This window comes from Sebastes fasciatus, chromosome 15 (assembly GCF_043250625.1).
Source record: "Sebastes fasciatus isolate fSebFas1 chromosome 15, fSebFas1.pri, whole genome shotgun sequence".
NCBI classification, from domain to species: domain Eukaryota; kingdom Metazoa; phylum Chordata; class Actinopteri; order Perciformes; family Sebastidae; genus Sebastes; species Sebastes fasciatus.
In genome coordinates, this window is record NC_133809.1 from 5971955 (window position 1) to 5996338 (window position 24384).

Genomic DNA, 24384 nt, shown 5'->3' on the forward strand with positions numbered 1-24384 from the left:
TTACTTCCTTTTTTCTTTCTTTTATTGTTTTTGTCCCTCCCTTCTCTCTTTGTGTTTCTTTTTCATTCATTACAGTATGTCATTCCCTCTCCCCCACTTTCTCCCCATCTCTCTCTCTCTCCGTCTCTCGTCTCTCCCCGTTCATTAGCAGCATTTGATTCACTAATGACATCATCATGTGAGATCTGTTTGCACTGGCTCCACTTTTCTCCCTCATTTCCTGCGTTGAGTGCTCTGATTTCCCAGCACCACTCTTCAGTCTCTTTCTACAGTAACAGTAACAGAGTGTGAACACTGAACACTGGTGTCATTCACAGTAATCAGCTGTTTCTCTGACCTGCACATCTGCTGTCATGGCTCAACATCAGCTGGACATGTTGTAAACATCTGACCACAGATGCACATCCTGCTAATCAGTTTGTTGTAATCCTCCCGTGGGGTTTTCTACGACAAAACTTAATGTAAAGGTTATACAACATTATGTTTTATATCTGTTGTTTGACATTAAGTCAGTACATGTCTTTAGATCCGGCTGTGGCTGTTGGTTTTATTGCTCAAGCTTTTTTCGGACTAATCTGGCAACAATTTTTTGATTCAATACGTGACTATATTTAACAAGAGAATTGGGTTAAATGTGCCGTAACACTCGTGTTTGAACAAGGATTAGCTATATTTTCCATTACGGGAGGAGCATTGCCGTGGTAACTTTGTGGGCCGCAAACACATCATCCCTTTGTGTCATGTAAGCTTTGATTCAAGTCTCCTTTTAATGCTTAACAATCTTGTAAATATATCTTTATTTGGCATGAAGTCTTTATGTCCACTAGTTTAGAGAATAGAAACAGTGGTGGAAGAATTATTCAGATACTTTAACACACGTAAAAGTAATACCACAACGTAAACATACTCCAGAAAAGTCCTGCATTTATTAAAGTATGATAAGCATAATGTACTGAAAGTACTCATATCTAAGCTTATCCTTGTTTATTATTCAAATATTATTCATTGATTTTCACGTATATTGTACAGTCACAAAGTACTCAATACTCCAAGATAAGATAAACATAGAAACATAAAAACAGGTAATAAAACTGTAAGTGAAATACCACTTCAATAAAGTAAATTGGCACTTAATGAATAAATCAAAATAAAAAATATATATAAATGCTGAAAAAATAAAGAATAAGCGTTAATTGAAGGGAACTCAATCTCAAAATAGGACGGAAATTGTTGCCAGACCTTAACTTAACCTTGTTTATCTTATCTTAGAATGGCCTCTTTAGAGTGATATACTGTTACATGTTATCATAATTAATGCATGTGTCCAAGGAGGAGAGCTGTAAATACTGTCGGGTAGTTATCTTGAAGTTTAATGGAATGAAAGTAGACAGTGAAAGTTGCTGAATTTAACCCCTTAACATCCAGTTTTCTGCTTTTATTTTCCCTTAAGTCTTGTTTAAGTTTACAGTGAAATGAAATATTTAAAACCAAAACTCAAAATGGAAATATTCAGTCTTGTGAAGGGCTCATTGCATGGGTGGAATATGGTCTCAAAAAAGTACAAAATGCAAGTCTCCCTAAAAAATAATCCAAGGCACACTGTAGTGTTTGAACAAAATTAAAATGCCTTTATTTTACATGGCAATAATTGTTTAAAATGACCAACGCGTTGCGACCAACATAGGTCTTCATCAGGGTCACTATGAGCATTCAGCAGTAGCTTGCACACCTATATTGTGTTTTACTAATCAGTAGAGTGGGAGGGTGGTTCTCCATCAATGAGCAAGCCTATTGGTGGAAAAACATGGAAATGACACATCATCAATAGGGAGGAGAAAGAGAAAATGGAAATATTCTAAATGTTTTGTGCCTCTTTTTATACACATTTCCTCCAAGTTCAGTCCGACATATTCTGTATCTTTGGAAACTCTATCATCTCCACTACAATTTGAAATATAGTTTTGCAGGTTTGAACAACATTTAGCTGCACAGCTTGACTTTGTAATGACTGACCAACTGGCAGGTCAGTTAAAGAGGTCATATAAAATACAATATACTGTACATGTAATCAAAAAAAGAGAAAAGGTCTGGCGTCATCGGATGTTCAAATAAGTGTAATGAAGGTGCTCTTTGGTTGGGAACACAAAAGTTCACAAAAGAAGGAAGGTCCAAGGGACTCCTCTAGCAAAAGGTTAAAAAGTCTTTTATCAGATGGCTATTTCATTGTGAAATAGTAAAAACATAAGCAGTGTCGGCACATATTAAGATGGGTTACAACCCACGCATATCGGCACAAACAGCCTTCTTCAGGGTGTGACGTGTTATACATTTTGTCATGTTATTTATGTGTTTGTGTCTTATCTGGTTTGCCAAACAAAACATTTAAAAACTTGCTAATGAAAGTGTCTTCTTGCACACATTAATACAGTAACTATGTGATATATAAGTGTGTGAATAGTTCATGAATAGGACTCAGCAGAGCCGCAGCAGCAGGGCTTCATCTGCAGCCTATATCAGCCAGATTGGACTTGTATGTGATTTGTCTTTTAATTCGGCTTGAAGGAGCCAGCAGACGTGTTCATCTTCCAGACGAGCCTCATATTTAATTCAGCGGGCCGAGCCTCCGAGTGCCGTCTGTTATTTTTGTCTTATTATCCTCCGAGTACCATGTTATTTTTTTTTGTAGCTTTTAATATTTAGCCATGATGATACTTGCGGATTACCGAGGGATATAAAGTACACGGGTTTGGGAAGAGCTCTTAAACTATGAATAGCAGTAAGAACCTCTTTAATGTGGCTGCGATGGAAGAAATGGCTCGTTTAATTGTGTTTACTGTTGATAATAGTGTGAAGATGAGAGGAACTAATCACATAACTGCTGAACATGTAAAATATAATCATCAAACACTTAATCTTCTTTGAAGGCTTAATAGTTGACAGCTGGACTCTGTCGTCTTAGTGCTCTTTGTTCCTCTCAGAGAAGATAAATCTGCTTTAATGAATAGAAGTGATAAAGTCTGTCTAGTGTCTTGTCCAAGGTTATTTGGAGGATGCTAATAAACAGGTTTTGATCGATATATGATAAGATAGGTGATCGGCTCAGGGACAGCTTCATCTTAACTTGTCACCTTAACTTTATTTACCTTTATATACTTTACATGCTGTTTTACAATCTGTTACACCACTGTGTGCATATATATATACATATTTACTTCTTCTCTACTACATTCCTGTTTACACCTGTCTGTACATATATTACTTCTTATCATTCATATACACACTACATCCTGTTCACATTCAGTGAAGTTTTCCCATCTGAAATACTGTCTTCAACAAAATTAGAAATTTACATTTACATTACTGCATGTATTCTTAGATGGTATTTGAATGAGGATTTGTTAGAGGATTGACGGATGTAAAGAGGGCGGCTATTCCAATGATTGATGGCGGATTGATGATCCGTATTATTTATCTGAATCTGCAAAGTAACTAGTAACTAAAGTTATCAAATATGTAGTGGAGTAAAAAGTACAATATTTGCCTTTGAAATGTTGAGGATTAGAAGTATAAAGTAGAAGAAATGGAAGTACTCATAACCTTTATTTAACTAGGAAGTCACGTTGAGATTAAAACCTCTTTTACAAGTGAGACCTAGACACATCATTGAATCACTGCAGCAACAATGGGTACAACAAAATACATTACATCATACAGTGAAAAGGGCAGCATGTTTGTGTCACATGTGTTTGTTATTTAATTGAAGCAGCTAGCAGTGACCACTTCCTTTACTCAAAGTTTAAAATCATTTAAAGAGATAAGGGTCTCTAGTTTAGGCTTGGCCTGCAGATCATTCCAGGACCAGGATCCATTAGTGGAACAGGCTTGTTTTGCCAGCGTCTGTACTGATAAAAGGCACTTTAAACTGAAGCCATTTATGTGATCTAAGATTATAACTGTTCTGGAGAAATACAAACTTGCCAGAGATGAGCTTATAGACGAAAATGTACCAATGTTGTGACCTCCGCAGAGTGAGGGATGACCATCCTACCATGGTGGACCCTGAAGCCAGAATTAGTGACATACCTCAGGACTGAGTGATACAGGGGGACAAGTTTGGACAAGGTGGACGGTGAGACAAACCTGTAAATAGCATCACCAAAAGTCAAGAAAAGGCCAGCAAATGAGTGTTTTCTTGATGCCATGGAAAAACAAGACTTTAGCCTGTACAGAAAACCCTGTGTGAATGTAAATTTCTTTGCAAGATAGTCAATATGACATTTAAAATTTAGACTTTTGTCCATCCAAATTAAAGTAGAAAATTCAAAATTGTATTTAGTACATTTGCTTTCATTCTTTTGGAGTTGTGTTTCTGTCCACCTGATGAATTTTAGTCCAATATTCACTTTCTTTTATCTCTGTTTTGCAACTTTTGAGGAATATATCTGTCAATGTAGCTGCTAAAAGCGCCACTATATTCACCTGCTATAGATGCTGACTTTGCGCAGGTAGTGTACAGTGGGTTTTTAGAGCTGATGGCAACACTGTGATGTCAACATTAATCTTGCACTGCGGACATATTTTGTGTGTGGATCCTTGAAACGTTCATCCTGCCTCCCTGGAGAGACTGAAAATGAGGTCAGTCTCACCTGAACCTGCTCAGGAGCTTTTTGTAAATCCTCCAGCGACACCGACCTTTAATAAAGCAGCACAGAACAAACGCTTCATCCTCTACTTCTCTTTTCTCCTTCCAGTCTCCCATCTGTCCATTTCGCTGTTGCTTCTCTTTGATGACAGCTACTCTCATCTGCCTTTATGTATTCATTGGCTGTTTTTACCTCCCACTCAGCAGTGTTAAAGCTCTTTGCGGGGGAAATCCATTAATTACTGAGGATTTTATACAGTCTGACTTGATGAGTGGCCATCCCATTTTGCCTCGTTAACACTGACACGCTGACCTGAATAGGAAAGTAGCATTTACATTTTAATCATTTGGCTGATGCTTCACTTCAGACTGGCTTAAACGTGAGTGTAATAGAGGAGCATGGTTTAATTCTCAGATGAGCGGTGTTGCAGCAGGATTGCAGTGCAGGCAGCACCACAGAGGAGCAGAGGACTTGTTGTACATGGATTTAAGACTTTCCAGACGTTGCCTGAATATAGTGGTGGAACAGTTTGTTGGTAAATCTGGGCTGCTGAGGCTCAGGAGGCAGAGCGAGTTGTACATGAATGTCAGGGTTGGTTTTTCGATTCCCAGCTCCTCTTGTCAACATGTCACAGTGTCCTTGAGCAAGACATTGAACCCTAATTATCAGCCCAGCACCTTGACATAGTATGTGTGTGGGGATGAGAGTGAAATTGTAAAATGCTTTATTCGCTAAGGCAGAAAAGCGCTATGGAAGTCCAGTTACCGTTAATCAATAAGTTGATCAACAGGAATTTAATCAACAATTTTGATAATCTATTAATCATTTGAGTCATTTGTCAAGAAAAAAACAAAAACATTCCAGCTTCTAAAATGCTATCTATCAATATGCATTGAATATCTTTGTGGAGCGTGAAAGCTCAATTTTGACCTTGAAAACATCAGTTTGTTGGCTGCAACTAACAATTATTTTCATTGCAGATTATTCTATCATTGTTTAGTTTATAAAATGTCAGAAAATAGTGACAGTGCCCATCACAGGTTCCCAGTGTCGAAGGTAACATCTTCACATTACTCGTTTGGTCCAAGCAAAAGTCCAAGATCCAAAGAACAAACAGTTTACACTGATATAAAAAGAAAAGCAACTGAATATCCCATTTGAGAAGCTGGAACCAGAGTATGTTTGCCATTTTTATTTATAAAATGAATCAATTAGCAATAGTTGAAGATAAATTTTCCCTCAAATTAATTGTTTCAGCTGTAAAAAATCTTAACTCAAGGTCTACTTAGTAGCTTTTTCCAGGGCTTTCAACCACATCTCAAAGTCTGCAGTTTGATATCATTACGTTTTGGATTGTCAGTCAAACAAAACAAGCAATTTGAAGACATCACCTCAGGCTCTTTGAGCAGCTGATGGGCTTTTCTTACTATTTTCTACATTTATAGACCAAACGTTTAATTAAAAAAGATAATCAAGAGATCAATCAATGAGGAAAATAATGCAGTCCTAATTAAATATACAGTATACGCCTCGATCTAAATTTTTAAGCGAACATGGACAAGAGGTCCTTAAAGTGTTTAAAAAATAAAAATTTGTAGTACAACAGTTTCCATGAGAAATCATTAAACATCGTGTTTGAACAATATCTGAGTTTCTACCTCTGTTAGATATTTAGTTGGTCTTGTTTTATACGCTGAGAAAGATTTTTGACCTGAAGGTCTCTGAAATTTATTCAAAACCAACAGTGGAATTTAAAAAATGAAATGCTGTCTGTTGTTCTGAAGAACTTATTAAAACAGACAGACCCTTTGTGAGGATGTTTCATGTGGCGTGCAGCTGTTCCACAGTAATAACAGATGTGGCAGAAGCATATTTTGTTGACAGTGAAGGAGTGGAGCGTTGACACCAACAACAATTTGTGCTGCTGTGTTTGCACCTCTGTGTGTTGACATGAGCGACAGCGAGTGGATTTGTGCTTGTATGTCATTTAAAACCCACAACATTCTTAGATTATGATCATTTATTCTTTCTTTGACTTGAATTTGTTTAATTTATTCCTACTTGTACATTGTTTTAATGTCTTGTTTTTCTGGCGGATGTGAACATGTAAACACACCTTGTTGTCGTGTCCTCTGCAGGTGACCCAGCCCCCGCGGGCGGAGCAGCAGGGACAGCTGCTGGGCGGCTTCGATGAGAAGGCTTACCTGGCGGCGAAGCAGCTGAAGCCGGGGGACGACCCGTACAGAGAACACGCCTTCAACCTGCAGGAGAGCGACCGGCTGGGCAGCGAGCGAGCCATCAGAGACACCCGACACTACAGGTGAGCCAGGTTAACGCCTCCTCAGGCCAGGTGTTGTCTGTCTGTCTGTCCGCTATGATCGGCACAAGGAGATTGAGGACTAATCTTCCTTGAGCCTGCACATGGGTTTTGAGTTGCTTGGAAAAATCTGTTGTACACCTAAAGGTTCACTCCAGGCTGTATCCCTCACACACACACACACACGGGGTGGACAAAATAATGTTAAAGGGACTATTTGTAACTTTCAGAAATGCTTGTTAACAGCGACACCTGTGGCCGTTAAGTCAACGAAAGTCAGCGTCGGGCTCGCGCTTGCTCGCTCTAAATATACCTGAACGAGCATCGCTCAAAACAGTGAGGCGACACACGTCAGCTAAAACCACAATATCACTCTATATTTCAGCTGCTTGGCAGTAATGTTAGCTGACCAGACGAAGGTCTGTCCATGAATCACTGCTGATCCTAGTGTTGGCTTTTCCTGCCTCAGCCTGAGGCAGCGGGGCTCCGCAGCGAGAAACGCCGTAGTCTCCGCCCGCAGCCGGAGTGAGCAGGAAGACACCCGCACCCGGTCGGTAACGAGACGACAACGTTTCTCCCTGCAGAGCCTCGTCACTTCACAAAACACGGAAAACCTCTGTTGGTCTGGAGGAGCTGCAGCATTTATTTCTGCCCAAACGTCCACTGTGCATTCACTAGATATTCTCAGAGCTACTAACTCTTCTGCAGTGTGGAGTGAGCGCGCGTTCACGTCTAGAGGTGGAGCAAGTACGCGAGAACGCGCGCGCTGTCTGAGTGAAGGCAAGCAGGCAGAGGAGCAGAGACAGCGGCCACACGCGAGCGCGCATATGCGAGCGCGCATGTGTCCCGAAACGGTACATTTATACGCTTAGAAAGTTACAAACAGTCCCTTTAACACTTGCTTTGAATTCAAGATACAGATACCAAGAGGCTTATGGTGAAGAACTGGCAATCTGTTTCTCCGCCTGGTTTCAAACAGTGGAGGATGAAATGACAGCTTCACCACATGTTGAGAAAATATGTTGTAATAGAAGTGTCTTTGGTGAAAAATATAAAAATAATTGGATAAAGACTCAGACATTAAACAAGAAACAAATGAACCATGTTATTGTGTTGCTGTAACCAAAACGGTGAATTGGTTAACAATAGCTGATTCATCTCCATGTCTTCTGATCGGGGATTATAGCTCCCAGCAACAGGTAGCAGATTAAAGTAAAGGGTCAGAAATCTGTGCAGTTGTTGCCTGGCAACCAAATATTTCCTTGTCACTACAGCAACGATGCTGAGGCAACTCCACAGGGCACCGCTGCTAATCACAGCTGCCCAGTATGAGTGTGTGTTCAGTTTAACAAATACATGTGATTTCTAAAGAGGAAGAAAGTGAACCTTCTCTTACTGTGTGATGAATGTGTGATGAATTCTTCTCTCTCTAGGTGCGCGTCTCTGAATTATGACACAGACCTTCCCTCCACGAGTATCATCATCACTTTCCACAATGAGGCTCGCTCTACTCTCCTTCGCACGATCAAAAGGTAATGAGGCCGAACACAAACGACCACATTAGTCTGGAGCGACATTGACTCGTGTTTTTCTGACCTCCGTCTCTCTCTCGTTCTCCCTCTCAGTGTCCTGATGCGAAGTCCTCCATCTCTGATCCAAGAAATAATCCTGATAGATGACTTCAGCTCTGACCGTGAGTTTCTGTTTGTCTTTATTGATGATGGAGCCTCTGTCCTCTGTATTGTTTCTGGGAATTTGAGGAGTTTACATTTTATAATTACGCAAATTACTTATGATAGTTTTTTATAAAAACACAGCATCTTTAAAGCGCCTATAATCATTATTTTTATATTAACTGTGGATCACATGACTACTAGTATATGAAAGGTGATGAACCCTCAGAGCATTATCCACCGACTCCGCAGCTCCCTTCAGCTTTAGTGAGCGTTTTAGTGTCATTCAGCTCATTGTTTTGGTTTTACTGTTCTGGTTCACTCTCGCCGATCTCATCAACGTCATTGTCAACCACAGCAGGCAGCTGTTTTCAGCAAAAAGACTCCCCCTGTACACTACCTGCTCAGCACCAAACAGCAGACAGACATAGTTGGTGACTAGGTGGTCGACATTGTGTAACATTTAGCAGCTAAAGAGACAGATATTTCAGCCCGCTCTCATTCCCAGGGCGTCAAATGCCGATGCTTTGTCATGACTGTCGGCGTTAGATAACAACGCTTAAGGCCCCCTTGAGACGCACCGGGCTTTCCATTAACCGCAATGTAAACCCATCCACGTCAATAATAAACACTCAGGGAAAGTGCGCCGGGAGTGTGGTGACGTAGCTTTAAGAGAGAAAAGAGACACACCGGGTGGGCGGGAGGGTCGAGGTGGATGAATCCAACAGACACAAGGCTTTCATTCAGGAGGCCGCTGTTGGTATCCCGTACATCACGTTACAGTCAGCTGTTCGTTCATGTCCCCTGCAAACGTAGTAGTTCTAAACCCAACCGTGTTGTTTTTTCCTAAACCTAACTGTGGTGGTTTTATTGTCTGAACCTAAGCAAGTGTTTATGTTTACTTGACAACATTAATCAGACCGAAAAGAGTAATGCTGAGGGGCCTGACGAAGTGTCAGTATATGACGAGTTGGGATGAGAACGTGTTGGATATTTCCCTCAGGAGTTGGTGGAGAATATCAGAATATAAGACTTGCATTCATCAGGATGTTGTCTCGTGTCTGCTGGATGTGTGAATGAGAAACTGTTTGCTTACAAGTTTGTCATATCAACTTAAAAATGTATCGTATGTCAGCAGGGTTCAAGGAGAAGTCTCGTTGTGAAATCTGAATATCCGTATACTCTGGCTCAAATAAATACGGGCGCTCATCAGATTCAAAGACCACATTGATTAAATCATCTAAATATTCAGACATGACATTGAAAGTCTTTTAGATAACACTCAGCCACGCTTTCTGTACTCCAACACAACAAACTGTCCGGCTGGCTCTCGCTTTGTTTTCCACCATGGATGAATTCCACTATTCCATCATTGTCTTCCAGCAACACGTCACCTCGCCAGATTTCAGAACGAGACTTCTCCTTGAGCGAGACTCTTTCCATAATGTTGTCAGACACTTATAATAACAATCAGAGCCTGCCATGGTGAAAACAAGCACTGTTAGTCGACGTAATGTTACATTAACGCTCGTTTAGCTGAAGCCATCTAAAGCAATACTGGAACAGTTTCGGAACTTGTTATCCTTATTAGTCCGTTAGATGGAAAAACATGGAAAATAGGATTCAGGTTGAAACATACTGAAGTCACCCTTAAAGGTCTTTTTGCTATGAATATACGTGATGCAAATGTCAGAGGAATGTTTCAGCGAATGAGAAGGCCAAATAATAGGGAAATGTAGGGCGAGGATAATGTCAAGAGACAGGAGCGGCTTTGAAGATGAGTCACACCGACGTCTGATATCACAGGAGAATCAGAGATTGAATCAGGAGGTGAAGATTTGCTCACTTATTATGTAACTGATCAGTGAAGCTGCTGAGGGATGAAAATACAGGCATGAAATGAGCCGGAGATGCTACCGCCACGAGAAGCAGCTTAGTTTTTATGTAATACGAGAATTGACCTTGACATTTAGAAAACAAATCGGTTAATAGCACCATAAACTGCAGGTTATGCTGACCAGGACCGTGTAATTAGAGGATAACCACATTTTTAGTAATTATCCCCCTTTGTCAGCATTATGCAGAAGAATTACACGAGCTCATGCTTTACACTGTCCACAGCCCTTTCTGTAATTACCACCACATGCATCTTCTGTCTGTGGGAACAGCACGGTGACCTACATTCACCGTGTACTCAGGCACCGACACACACACACACATGGAGACACACTGAGGTGTCAGAGCCGGCCAGACATCTCAACAGTAGCGTCTCAGCGGCAGTAGCAGCGGGGGCTCTATCAGCTCACTAATGCCTTGTTTATTCTCCCTCTGCTGCAGCCAGTTTACCTGCACACACCAAGACGTTACAGCCAACATGCATCTTGTCCTTGAGCAAGACTTTTAACCTCCTCCCTGCTTCGGGTTTAAATGTTCAGCATTAATTATCATGTGAAACCGTTTCAAACTCAAACACTTTGGTTCCAGTTTGTGGCTTTTAGTTTTGACTCTGTCTGTGAACAAAATAAGCCTCCCATTAGCCGACTGCTCTGTCTCCTCCAGCTCTTCTCTGCGGTCTCTCCGTGTTGCCACTTTCTAATGCTGTGTTTTATTTAAAGTCTCAGTAATCCCTACAAAGAAAAGTAAAGTATAAAACTGCGGTTTGAAGGCAGGAGGTCGAGCATGTTCTTAAAAACCTCAAATCGCTACATGATGTGTTAACTCAACATGTTTCTTTTTCTTTGAGACCGCACACACAGTGAGATGTCAGCTCGACCCTGCTTTATATCCCAAACAATTTGGGCTATTACGCCTTCATCAGGGTGTTTTTTTTCCTTGTTTCTTCATCAATTAATCATATAAATCTCCACTAAAACAAACATTCTTTAGTGATTTTTAAAGGGCGGGTCCATCTGTGTTCTGTTACTGCTGTCACTCAGCCATTGCAAAAAGCAGTGGCGTAGGTTACCAAATCATAGCTAAACAATAAGGTTATGAATAATGTGAACGTTAGCACTGGCGGAGTCAAAGTTAGCTGTGTTAAGTTGGAAATAACTGAAAGGGTTAGTTTGGATTTTTTGATTGAGGTTGTATGTTTACTCTTGTAAAGGTAAAGGAAGTAAAATTACTGTTTTTGTGAATGTAGTCTGGTGGCTTTGAAGAGAGCGATATAGCGGCTTCAGTTTTCTGCTGTGGACAGGAACAGCAGAAAAACGTATTTTAGCCACCCAAAAAAATCAATATGTACGCTATATTTAGAATATTTTCACCACTTTACCCCCCCATCAGACAGCCCTTTCCGACGGGGAACTGAAGCCGTTTGTTGCTGGTCTACCGCTGCATCGATCGGTTAGTTTGTTGAGTTATTGTGTGATTTTTGGATCCAAACTAACACACAGTCCACAGCAGTACATTGCTTAGCTTCTGTGTCGATACTCCTGTCTGCTTCTCCAAACTGGGAGCACGCCAACCGCATCTTAGTAACTGTATGTAACGTTAATAGACTGACTATAAGGATGTATATATACTGTATAATGTAGCACCGTCATCATGAAAAAACCTACGTCAGGTCACGTGGGAAAAAGTTCTTGGAAGGGCTTGGGAAAATAGCATTTTGATGCTAAAACATACTTTAACCAAAATATGAATGTTCAGATTTGAATACATAAGGAACACCACTGGGAAGCTACAGAATGATAAAAAAAAACTAAAATAATGGACTTGCCCTTTAAGTAACATGACGACAAGACGATGAATTGTATATATAAAGATACAGAAACAACCTCTGATGCCGCCCTGATGAAGGCAAAATAGCTGAAATCTTTTGAGAGATAAAACATGCTATGCTGGAGAAGGTTTTTATGTTTAAATGAAAATGGATTCTCACACTGTGAACCATAAATGTTACTAGATTGTTTATAAAGCATTTCAGAGTCTGGTTTTTAATATGGCTTATTCCTACAGTAAATCATTGATTTCACAGTCTTGATTCAGTCCCGTCAGAGCAGAAAACACTTTAACACAAGTGTCCTTGTTTCTGTTACCTAATGTACAGAGGTCTGAAATGTGTTTCCCACTTTCAGCGTCTATGTAGCAGCTTGTCAGGTCTAATTTTGTAGGAGTAACAATTACAGCCACCCAGGCTGAAAAAGAACATCCAGTACATCTTAGTGTTGAAAACCTAAAAGGGTTGGTTCACCCAAATTACAAAAAGCATCCTAATACAATACTTTTTGTACGTATTTGTTTTCTGTTGTCCTCTTTTAAAGATTATTCGTGTATTCAGACAAATAACTAGCAAGACAAAATAGAATGACTAGACATATATTTAAGTCAGCGGAGGCAGTGAGAGTGTGAGCTGGGCAGTAGATGTGACCCAGCAGGCAGACGTCTGGAGGAAGAGGAGGAGGATGTCGGTCAGCGGTCAGCAGGCAGAGGGAAGGATCGTCCTGCTTCAGTGTAATCCTATTAAGGCTTGCCTTAATCATAAGGACACCGTCCTCCGTTAAGGACAGTGATCTTTACTGTGTGTCCAGACGACAGCATGTGACTCCAATAGCGGTGAGACGAGAATACACCACGGTTAACACTACGTGCTGGTGTTAACGTGCACTATTTTGGCAGTTACGAGAAATCAAATGGCCTTTACAGTGTTGTACTGACAGGAGATCATGCACGAGGAGGCACAAATTACACCAGTCAACACCTCAAACTTAAGATCAATAATGCTATAATTCAATTTGCCAAATTCACATATTTTTGTGTCATATTTTTTGTACTTTATTTGTTTGTTGCTGAACTGTTGATATAGACATTTTTTTCATCAGCTAGGAGAAGCTCTTTTATTTCCATCGTGCACTATGGGGGGGGACAAGTTACCTTGCACGGCAGGTGGATTCTCGCAATGTCACAGGGGATCACATATCTCACACGAAAATCCATCTTGTCAGGTTTCAAGTAATGCATTCGTGTCCAGCAAGCCAGAGCACGGAGCTACTGGCAGCTACGTGCGTGGGTTAGGCGTGTGTGTGTGTGACGCGACACGTAGAGGCAACTGTTTGTTAGAGGTTAGAGTAGCTGCTGCAGTTGCATCAGTTATATCAGAACTGGAGAGTATTTCCTCATTGACAGAAGAGCAAAGAACAGCCCTGAAGGCTTTTCTCGACGGAAAAGATGTTTTCGCTCTTCTCCCGAGTCCAACTGGCTTCTGCAAGAGTTGAGTAATTGACAGATGGTTTATCCAATCACCCGCCAAGTCTTTTTTTGAAAGTGCCTGCCCTTTCCCAAACAGTTTCCCATGACGGCTTCTCAGATGGTTCTGTGTAACAAACCATCTGACAGGGTCAGGTTAGGGGACGGGAGCTCCCATTGACAAAAAAACTTAAATTTGTAAATGTTTGTATGGAGTCTGGCGTTTTAAATTATGTGTGAACATATTTCATATTAAAAGTAAGGGGTAATGTATACAGTGTTGGAACTAAACTTTTTTGTCCACCTGTCACTGTGGCTAGTGAATAAAAAAAATCTAGCAGCCACTTGCATATTTTACCAGCATTTGTCTGGTGGCTGGGACTAATTTCCAACCATGAATGTATAGCTAGTGGGTCATTGTTGTGAAATAAACCCTGACAGGCCACCCAGACCACCGTGAACGGATTTATTTTACAACAATGACCCGCTAGCTGTACATTATCCTGCTTATTACACGGCTACTTACTTAAGAAATCAATAATTTGACACAAAAATGGTCCTCCAGAGTCTGACATCAGAACTGCGCCCATAGCAACGGCCTGTTATACATAGCAACAGGCTGTTATACATAGCAACAGTCTGCCATACATAGCAACAGTCTGTTATACATAGCAACAGTCTGCTATAAAGAAATAACAGACCGGAGAATGTCGTGATTGACCAATCAGAATCAAGTATGAATGCATCTAACTGTATAATGTATGCAAGCACACTCACACACATGTACACACAATCTGGCTACAAGTATACAACATCTGCTCAGTGGGTGTGATCTATGACTTTCTGCTCTTCATCCCTGAGAGCTTAAAGCCCCCCTCCTCTTCACTACACACACACACACACACACACACACCAGCTGTCCCCTCCTTATGAGCGCCACTAAACAACTAATATACTCCTGCTCTCACACACACACACGTCCCCTGTGATACGACAGCTTAAATGCAAACAAACAAGTTTGTACACACAGCAAATTTAATCAAAGAGGATTACAACGTGTCATGCTTGTTTCTGTCAGCATACGGCTGTATCACTGCTGGAGGAGGGGGGTCTCTGCTTGATCTACCCACAATCCCTCAGCAAGGTCACACTCACTCTCTGCCGCTAATGCTAATCCTCTCAAGGATGTGTGTACCCATGTTTGTGTGTTGTTTGTAATGATGTCCATCCGTACGCATCAACAAAAGGTTCTGTGCCAGAGATTGCTCATGTAGAAACGGAGTGGATGATGGGAATGAGCTGCTCGCTAGATTTGTTTATGGAAAAAGGGTTTTGAATTTAATTATCCAGTGAAATGAAGCTCTTTTGTTTGAGTCACCCTGAGCTGCTTTTTGAATTTATGTGTTCCTGATTATTTGCAGCACTGCGATGGATCACTGATGGATGCTGTGTTTGAATGGGATGTGTTGAGGTCATGCTATTCTGTGGCGTGAGTGGCTTTTACTGAGAGGGTGTGTATCTGTGTAACTATCTGCTTGTGTGACAGTGTTTATGCATGTTTAAGTGCGCTACATTGTGGTGTATTTGTGAGTGACAGAGTGAGACGAGGCGATGAGGAGGTATGTGTTTCTCAGTGTGTGTTCTGCTTCCACCATAACATCCCATCATCTCCTCTGCTCTCTTCCTCCAGCTGAGGACTGCCAGCTGCTGTCTCAGATCCCCAAAGTGCGCTGCCTGAGGAACGGCAGGAGAGAGGGTGAGTGTGGAGGGACCGGGGGGAGGGATGGGTGCTGGTGGGTGGGGGGGAGGCAAATTGGCTTAATGGAAAAGAAACTGGGCTTAAAGATGATCTATGTGGTACGTTTTTAAGCAGTCCATATTATAGTAACTTAATTGAAGGGCAAAAAAAGCCAGTTTATTAGTACAGAACCTTTTATAAAACAGAAGCAACTCAAACCGCTTTAAATAAGACCAATAAATGCAGTAGAGCAACATTTAAAAAACATTACGAGTAGGAAAACTAAATAATGAATCATTAATTAAATCAATTAATCACCCTGTCTGGGTTTATTTCACAACAATGACCGGCTCGCTATACATTATCCCGCTTATTACTAGGCTGTTTACTTAAGAAATCAATAATTTGTGGCATATAATGGTCCGCCAGAGTCCAACATCGGTATTGTGCCCATAGCAACAGTCTGTTATACATAGCAACGGTCTGCTATAAAGAAATAACAGACCGTAGAATGCTGTGATTGATCAATCAGAATCAAGTATTCATCAAAGCTGTGTAATAAACTAAAATAACATGATATAAAATAAAAATAGACAAAGTAATACAGTTTCAGTGCAGTTACCAAAGAAAACTGGCAACTACCAATAATTTCCATGATGAATTACGGTCGATTCTTCGTTTTTCAATTTATCAATTAATTGTTTAGTCAATAAAATGTGAAAGAAGAGAGAAAAATAGCCATCACAAGTTCTAAGAGCCCATTCTGTCTGAACAAAACCCCCAAATATTCAATTTACAATGAAATAAATGGATGAAAAGAAGCTGGAACCAGAGAATATTTGGCATTCTTGCTTGATAAATTCCTAATCTGTTATCAAAATCGATTTTTATTTATTTTTCTGTCAGTCAATCAATTGTCTAATCATTTTGGCACTACAGGTAACAAAAACATAACTTAGCCAGACTGTATAGCCAATATATCAGAGCCATAATCAACACTAAAGAACCAAAGTCCCTCTGTGCACCTGTCACTTCCTGTGTACGGGTGCATAAACCTGACATTTGGGTATCAGCTCTACAGAGTTTTGTCCAGTTCATCCCCGTATTAAAAAACACAAAATGTAGAAAAAAAACTATAGAACAACATGAAAGCATTGTTTCACCACCCATGTGTTTCTGATTTGAATTAAATGAATCCCTGAATTAGATTAAATCCTCGATTTACAAAACAAGAAAGTTCAGCCAAACTAAAAGCCAGGAGAACCGGTGTTGCTGATTTGTCGGATGTCTTAACAGTAATCCCTCTTACTCAGGTTTCTGCCTGTGTTGCTGCTCTCGCTGCAGACTGAAGACTTTGTTTGGGCTTACCAACCACATGCTGACAAAACATAAGCATATTGAATATAGGCCAGCGGTTCCCGACTGGCATCCGAGGTTCACGAGCCGGAGCGAGCTCAAGTCTTCTTTAAAACGGTCTCCAAATCCATGTCAGAATATTCTTAATCTTTATGTTAGCTTTTATTAGGTGAAAATATACAATACTCACTAGTTTTCTTTAACTGGATGACCCCAGAAATACAAAGATTTTCAACACAGGTAAAAGACAACTGATTTTAAGATTTGATTCCCACTTTCTGCAGCTCTTAATGGTTTCACACCTTCAGGCATCATTGACTCCTTTAATGCGTCAAACTGCTGCCTGAGGTCATCAAGCACTGGAGCTTTAAATGTACCCACAGTTACAACAAACAAGCATGAGGAGGCAGACTTTTGTGGAATAAAGTGCCAATAAATATCTGACATGCAGCATCCGTAAACTCTAAGAAACAGCAACTCTCGTAAACAATTTGTATTCCTGAGTTTTAAAGTTGTTCTCAAATTATTTTATTATAGAGGAAATAGAGCAAATATATAGAGTGCAAATAAAACAAAAATATATATGTCGGATGTAAATCTTTTGCGCGGTTTACATTATTAAATTACTCTTATTGGCTTTTTGCTTGCGGTGGTTTTATTGCACTTGCAGTGGCGTGGTGAGTGTGGCTGTCGTCGACTTTCCACCGCTGCCTGTCTGCGGTGAAACACCACGCACCATAGATGACAGCAAAACTCAAGAGACACTCACACTGAGCCGAAATGACACATAAGTGCACATAAATTAGGCAAATGAAATAAATTAACAGTCCCATACTGCGTTTTTCTGTCATTTATGGTGTGTGGTGTTTTGCCACGGCGGGGCTCAGCTCCAGCTCGGAGCTCAGCGGAGTGAAAGAGAGATGGATGTCAGAGAGTTCGAGAGATGACGGCGGCTGCAGTATTGGATCAGGCTCAATATAACCGATACCGATCAGTTAAAAAAATGCCTTGATCGGACATTCCCAGCTGTAAATAGTCGCTATAGTGAACCAAATCTGTGACTGAAAATAGTCTCTAACAAACGCAGTTTTCTCCGGGTTGAGTCACATTTGTTGAAAACTGCAGATCCCAGTTGTGTTGGGAAATGACTGAGCCTTTTCTAAAAATAAAACTATGTTTTCTTGACCTGTTTTTAAAGATTTGCTCGGAGCTGAGAGCCACATGCAGGGCAGGGAAGTGAGAAAGTATTAAGAGACTTACTGACTCACACAGTGTTGGTTTTGGTCCTTAATGGGATTTACTGACAATAACAAAAATATTGAAAGTAACAAGCCTCATCCTGGAAGTAAAGGTTTATAAAAAAAAGGCACTTTGGCACTACAGTATGTTTTAGTAGGATGCTGTTCATTTTTCTGTAGTGCTTTGTACTTTGTGTGTTGCTAGTGTGTTATTTATCAAGCCTTTTTGTGTTTTTATAGACACTATACTGTTTATTCTGTTCAGCTTTATACTGCATGAACTCGTTGTTTAAGGGTGCTACACCTTTAGTCGGGACCAATGATGATGATGATAATAATAATAATAATAATAATAATAATAATAATAATAATAATAATAATAATAAACTGTATTTGGACCAGGGCTTTCAATTGATTCAAATATTTAATCGCGATTCATCGCAAATTAATCAGTTTTATTTTTTTATATTTATTTTTTTGCATCCTCGGTACCCACGTGGGGAAATCAAACAGATTTTGGTAGTGACTGACAGATGTTTATGCATAATTTTTATGCTTTTGATGTGCATATTTATGTTCTTTAAACTGATTATAAGCATTCTTAGTATTATTAGACTGCAAATCGACTGCATGTCATTAATAATGACTGAATAAAGAGGTTGAGACAGGACTGTACAAAAGCACCTTTGCGCGCTTCCCGGTGACTGGTGCGAACGACGGGGAGCGCACGGACGTCTTGTACAGTAGGCTATGATTAGGGGCTTATTACTGTCACACACTTTTTAATGGACTTAATGAACTGACAAAGAACAAGGAGTCGGATACAAGCACAGCAGTTTTAACAACTTTTGACCTCTTACTCAGGGAAAATATCCGCGCTGACGTGCATAAGTGTTGACTTGTATACATGGCCTCATACAGATCAATTATAAGATCGCTTCCTGAACAGATTTCAGGATTAGCAGATGGATTCATTAGTAGTTTAGCTTTTGAAATGAGGCTCAAATCACATATCTGCTGTCATAAAATCCTGTGGTTGGTTTGTTTGCTTTCATACCACAAACAAACCGCACCAGAGTGCACTTGGAAGTGGACCGAAACCCACTTTTAAAGTGGTCTCGGTTGTTTGGTCTGCACCAGGGTTCATTTGACAGATTTCACACCAGCCCAAATCTACCATACTAATCGGGTTTTAACCGAACCAAACAAGTTGGGTGTGAAAGCACCTTAAGGCTGTTCGAGTCAGAACTGCCTTGTTACAAAGTGTACCTCCGAGGAATTTGATTAAAAAAGATGTAGAAAATAATCACTCCTTCCGTATGACTCATATTTCTATGTAGCACACCTGCTGATGCCGTGAGCTGTTCAAATGAAGAAAAACAAGAAGAATCTTAATTAATCTGAGAAACATGACCTCCTCATCAAGGTTTAACACAGATAAAAAAACAACACAATTATCTTCACAAACAGTTTCACAAGTTTCTGTTATTTTAATGATCTTTGAATTTGGAACAAAACTCTTGAGATGATGAGATGCATCTGTTTAATTAGCTGAAGATGCTGCAGATAAAAAGGACAATTAACCTCCTCCACATTCGTCTGTGTTAAATGCAAATTACAGTGATTGTTTTGATGAAGAAAGACACCTTTATTTAAAAAACAAGTATTTAATGAGCAAAGGTCTTCAAATAGTTCAGAACTTAAAAGGAAACGTGACTCTCATTAAAACTGTACCTTGCATCTCTGCACTGAGCTGTTTGGTTGTATATTTCACGAACTCTTGCGCACTGAAAACTGATCAAACAGAGACAATGTGACCTGTGAAAAGATTTTGAATGCAGTTCAAATGGAGTTTGACTGCAGAAGAGACTTTATCCATTTAACAATATCACTTTCATCAGCACTTGTAATCAAAGATCAACAGCTTTCTGTTTTGAATTGATGTCCATTAATAAAACAAGGACAAATCCATTGTAGAAGACACATTTTTTTCTGTCAACAGATGAGTAGACGAGGATGCAATGCAGACATCTGGAAAAAAACATCACTTTTGTAATCATCCTCTCCACCTATACATGCAATCCATACCTAAATCACACCTGTTCACTTGTAGCTTTTGCAAGGCATTGTTGGAAAATAAAGAAAACAATAAATTGACTGTAGTAGAAGTAGAGAAGGAGAGTCAGATAGAGCGGTGCATTAATCAACACTTGGTAACTGTCTATGAAAAATGCCTTTTTAACCCTTTTAGGGCGCTTTCACAAGCCAACATTTAGTCCGTTTTAATCAAACTCTGGTGCGGTTTGTTTTGACGGTTGTGAACGCAGTGATCGTACGACACGGGTAAATGACAGGTTAACGTGACTGGGAGAGGACTGATATGGACTTCAGCAGAAGTCAGATGTTTGCTTGACATCTGGGCACAGAAGAGAACATACAGAATTTGATAACTAAAGTCAACAGAAATAGTAACGTTTATAAAGTCAATCCTGATAAACTGGAGGAGAAGGGATTCATGTGCACAGTAGCCGAGTCAAAGTGAAAACACTTCGACAGCAATAAATCATCTATCCCTGCATAGAAGTGGCAACTCTCAATATGAAAAAGATAAATTCGCTCCTTTGTACGCGACCCTCAGCAAATAATTTTAGGTTTGCTTTAATTTGTGCACTGTGAAACTGAACATTACTAAATAGAAAACAAACCAAAAGTATCAATTTCACTCTGATTCGGACTAGCCAAACAGAATATAGCTTGTGAAAGCGCCCCGAGATCACATCCCTGGTCATGTTGTGCACCTATAGTATAGTACAGTATATGCAAAAAAAAAGACTAAAAATAATTTTTCTTTGTATTTTTATATCAAAATCCAATTGTCTTTCCTTCCTGTAATACAAAATATTAAGTGTGTTTAGTACCAACCATTTCCAACCAATAATATCATGACATCCATCGATCAATAGATCTGCAACTTTTAGCGACAAGGGAAGTGTGTGTGAAGCCCGACCTCTTTTTAGTGGTCCAATCAAATGCAAAGGACTTGATTTAAATCCCTCTTCCGTAAATTTGGGTACTTGCAAAGGACGGTTTCTAAAAAGAATGGTCAAAAATGTATGCAGCTGAGGTTGAAATATCCAGATTTTTAGTCCCCAATATAGGTAAAATACTGAAAAACACATCCTACATCAAAAGCTACAAAAGACGGAGGAGAGGAGTTATCAGTGTGACAAGTAAATTGCCTATGACATGTTAAATGAGTGGAGTGCACCTTTAATAATGACTCATAAATACGCTTTAGTTTCAGCCGTCTCTTTGCAGCATAAAGCATCAAACATGTCGACATCCCAACTTGCAGTGAAGCAGAATCTAACATTATCAAATTGTTTATATTTGACCGGTTTCTTCAATGTCATTTCCTCCGTGTGCTCTCCCTCAGGTCTGATCCGATCACGTGTGCGAGGAGCCAACACGGCCTCGGCCTCCATCTTGACCTTCTTGGACAGCCACTGCGAGGTCAACGCTGATTGGCTGCAGCCCATGATCCAGAGAGTGAAGGAGGTACAGACCCACAGGCTCGCAGTCTGCCGTCATTCACACTCTCCAATTAGACACTTAATACGTGCAGCTCACACACACACACACACACACACATTTCAGAGGTGGAACATTTTTTTTTTTTTTGTGCCTGTGATGTAACGCTTCAGGGGATTTCTCCGCTTTTCATGGTAATTTTTATTGGCTGTGGTGTAATACGTTGGCACGGCATGTTGTTAAATAAACATTCAATTTGTTCAGCTAACATTGAAGTCATACTATACCCGAAAACACGCTCCACTTTGCCACTGCTGGAAACATTACGGAGACATTTTCCCAACCAACCCGCTTCCCACTTGACCCTGGTTTGTTTTACTACATTAGCTCAGTCGGTCTGCTTTGTGTTGCGCTGCGGTGGTTTGTGTTGTGCATGGTGACAGCATCTTTTCCTGCTTCAGGCTGCATGCTGGATTCATTTCTAATCAAAAACAACAGTCTTTTTTTTTTTTTTTATGCGATGGGAAGTTTCTCCTCCCTTTCACCGCATCCTACAAATTCAATTATGCAGCCCACCGGGGACACCACCATCACATTCACGCATGAATCTTTCGCAATTCAAAAAAAATGTGACCAGGATGAAAAGCAAAACCAGCCACTTTTCATTATCGGGGAGGGATTTTCTTTCTCACTGGTATTTTCATGTGAACCTCCAAGGGCACTTTGGCTGCGAGCTCTCATTGTTTTTGTCGGCTTCTCTGTTAACAAAGTCACACAAGCAAGGCGCACACAGCATGTCAATACACGATTTAGAGACATTTAAGCGTCTGCAGAGATGAGCGTGCACACTCACCGAGACACTGGTATTTTGATAAAGAGAGATGTCGCTGTGGAAACCTTCTCATGAGTAATAGGCTGTTTGCTGGCTGTCTCTTCCCTCCCCTGACATTACGAACCTGCGACCGGGCTCTAACCAGCACAGCTGCTCCCCCAAATCCACTGCCATCCCCCATCCCCATCGCAGGCAAACATTCCCACTGACTCTGCAGCAGGAGCTGTTTCATTTCACATTTCTCTCAGTAATCACTTCTCCCCTCATGTGTACTCCCACTAAAGTCTGACACTCTGACAGAGCTGCTTCTCAGTTTTTGCATCCACTCCTTTGGTTTAAAGGAAGCGCTGCATCTGTGTGAGCTGCCTCGATTCACTATACTATTTATTCATAAGACTCTATTACAAAAGCAAGCTTTGGAGGAGCTGGTAGGACAGAGCCAGGCTAGCTGTTACCCCAGTTTCCAGTCTCGCTTCATATTCACCGTACAGACATGAGAGTGGTAACCATCTTCTCAACAATCTCTCAGCAAGAAAAACAGTATATCTCCCAAAATATTAAATTATTCCTTTAAAAGTACTCTGCTGAGGGATAAGTCTGCCGTTTGTTCTAAAAGTACACCAGACAAGAACCCAAACTCATTCAAAAACTCTGCACGCAACAAAACTCCTATATTCAGCCGTCTCTCTCTACTGTACAAAACCCCCCAATGTTTTATTCAGATTACTCTACACATTGTGAGTGTGTGCTCATGGTGTTTGTGTTTCCCTACACTCATCCTCTGGCTCTGGGCAGCTGTGACTCATCCAGTTTGCATTACAATCTTTCAGTCTGGCATTCATGAGAGCGCCGGGCTCAGTGATAATTCACCAGCTACCTCGGCCCCGGCTGCACCCGGTCCTGGATTCACAAGTCCTCTGGGTTCATAAAGGCCTCTGAGAGCAGGAATACTGATGAAGGATCACCGTCTTTGTTTATTAATGCAACACAAGGACACTTTTCATTTGTTAATTTAGAGCAGCGAATGAAACCACTTGAATTTAATTAGTAATTAAGTACCTATAATGAGCTCTCCACTCACAGATGTTGGGGGATTAGAGATTAAAGTTCAGTGAAAGGTACTATAGCGTATCATATGCACTCCCTCCAGGTTGGGCTGACATATAATACCTTTTTTAGACCATGGAGAATAAGTGTAATGAGCTGGATGAGCTACAGCAGCTTTACACTTAACAAGCAGCTAATAATTTATTTGTTCTTTTGTTTTATTTCAGTTATTTGAGTGTCCAGAAGAAGTAAATGTATCCAGTAATTCACATAAAAATGCAAAGATTAGAAGAAAGTCTGAAAACATAAACTTTGTGTAGCAGAAATGTGTTTTCTTCCTCCTGTTATTCAGCGTGCAATCCTTCAGCCCCCTCATGTTTATCTTGGGACCCGACGCCAGGTTGGGAACCATTTGTCTAATAGACCAGAGACAATTAGCATTTTAGCCAAGAGGCATTTCTCAGAAATGAAGCAGAAACCGTCTCACTGATTAAGTGAAATCTGGTACCAAAATGTTTTTTAGACCGTCGTTAGCATGAAATCCAATGAAAGAGGCAAAAGAAGAGGACATAAATATTACTAAATTTTTTCGGTTGGCTGGTTTTCTTAACTGTAGTCAGACAGGCTTATAGCCAGTAGTGGAAGAAGTATTCAGATCATTAGTAAGCAGACAGGAGTTACCACACGGGAGCAAAGCAATGTACTGCTGTGAACGGGGGCAGCGGCAAAACGTATTTTAGATGCCTAAAGGAAATCAATATCAGTTTTAAGTGTACGCTACAGTTAGAAGATTTTCCGATAGAGAACTGAACTGAACTTATC

At 40.4% G+C, this 24384-nt stretch overlaps 1 protein-coding gene across 1 annotated transcript in view; it reads left to right on the plus strand.

Moving 5' to 3' along the window:
- Nucleotides 1-24384, plus strand: part of galnt16 (UDP-N-acetyl-alpha-D-galactosamine:polypeptide N-acetylgalactosaminyltransferase 16) — a 48442-nt gene that overhangs the window by 7014 nt on the left and 17044 nt on the right. Inside the window, exons 2-6 of the mRNA XM_074660475.1 lie at nucleotides 6782-6963; nucleotides 8394-8492; nucleotides 8586-8653; nucleotides 15511-15576; nucleotides 21589-21710. Of these exons, the coding sequence (XP_074516576.1) occupies nucleotides 6782-6963; nucleotides 8394-8492; nucleotides 8586-8653; nucleotides 15511-15576; nucleotides 21589-21710 (537 nt within the window). The remainder of the gene's footprint in view (nucleotides 1-6781; nucleotides 6964-8393; nucleotides 8493-8585; nucleotides 8654-15510; nucleotides 15577-21588; nucleotides 21711-24384) is intronic.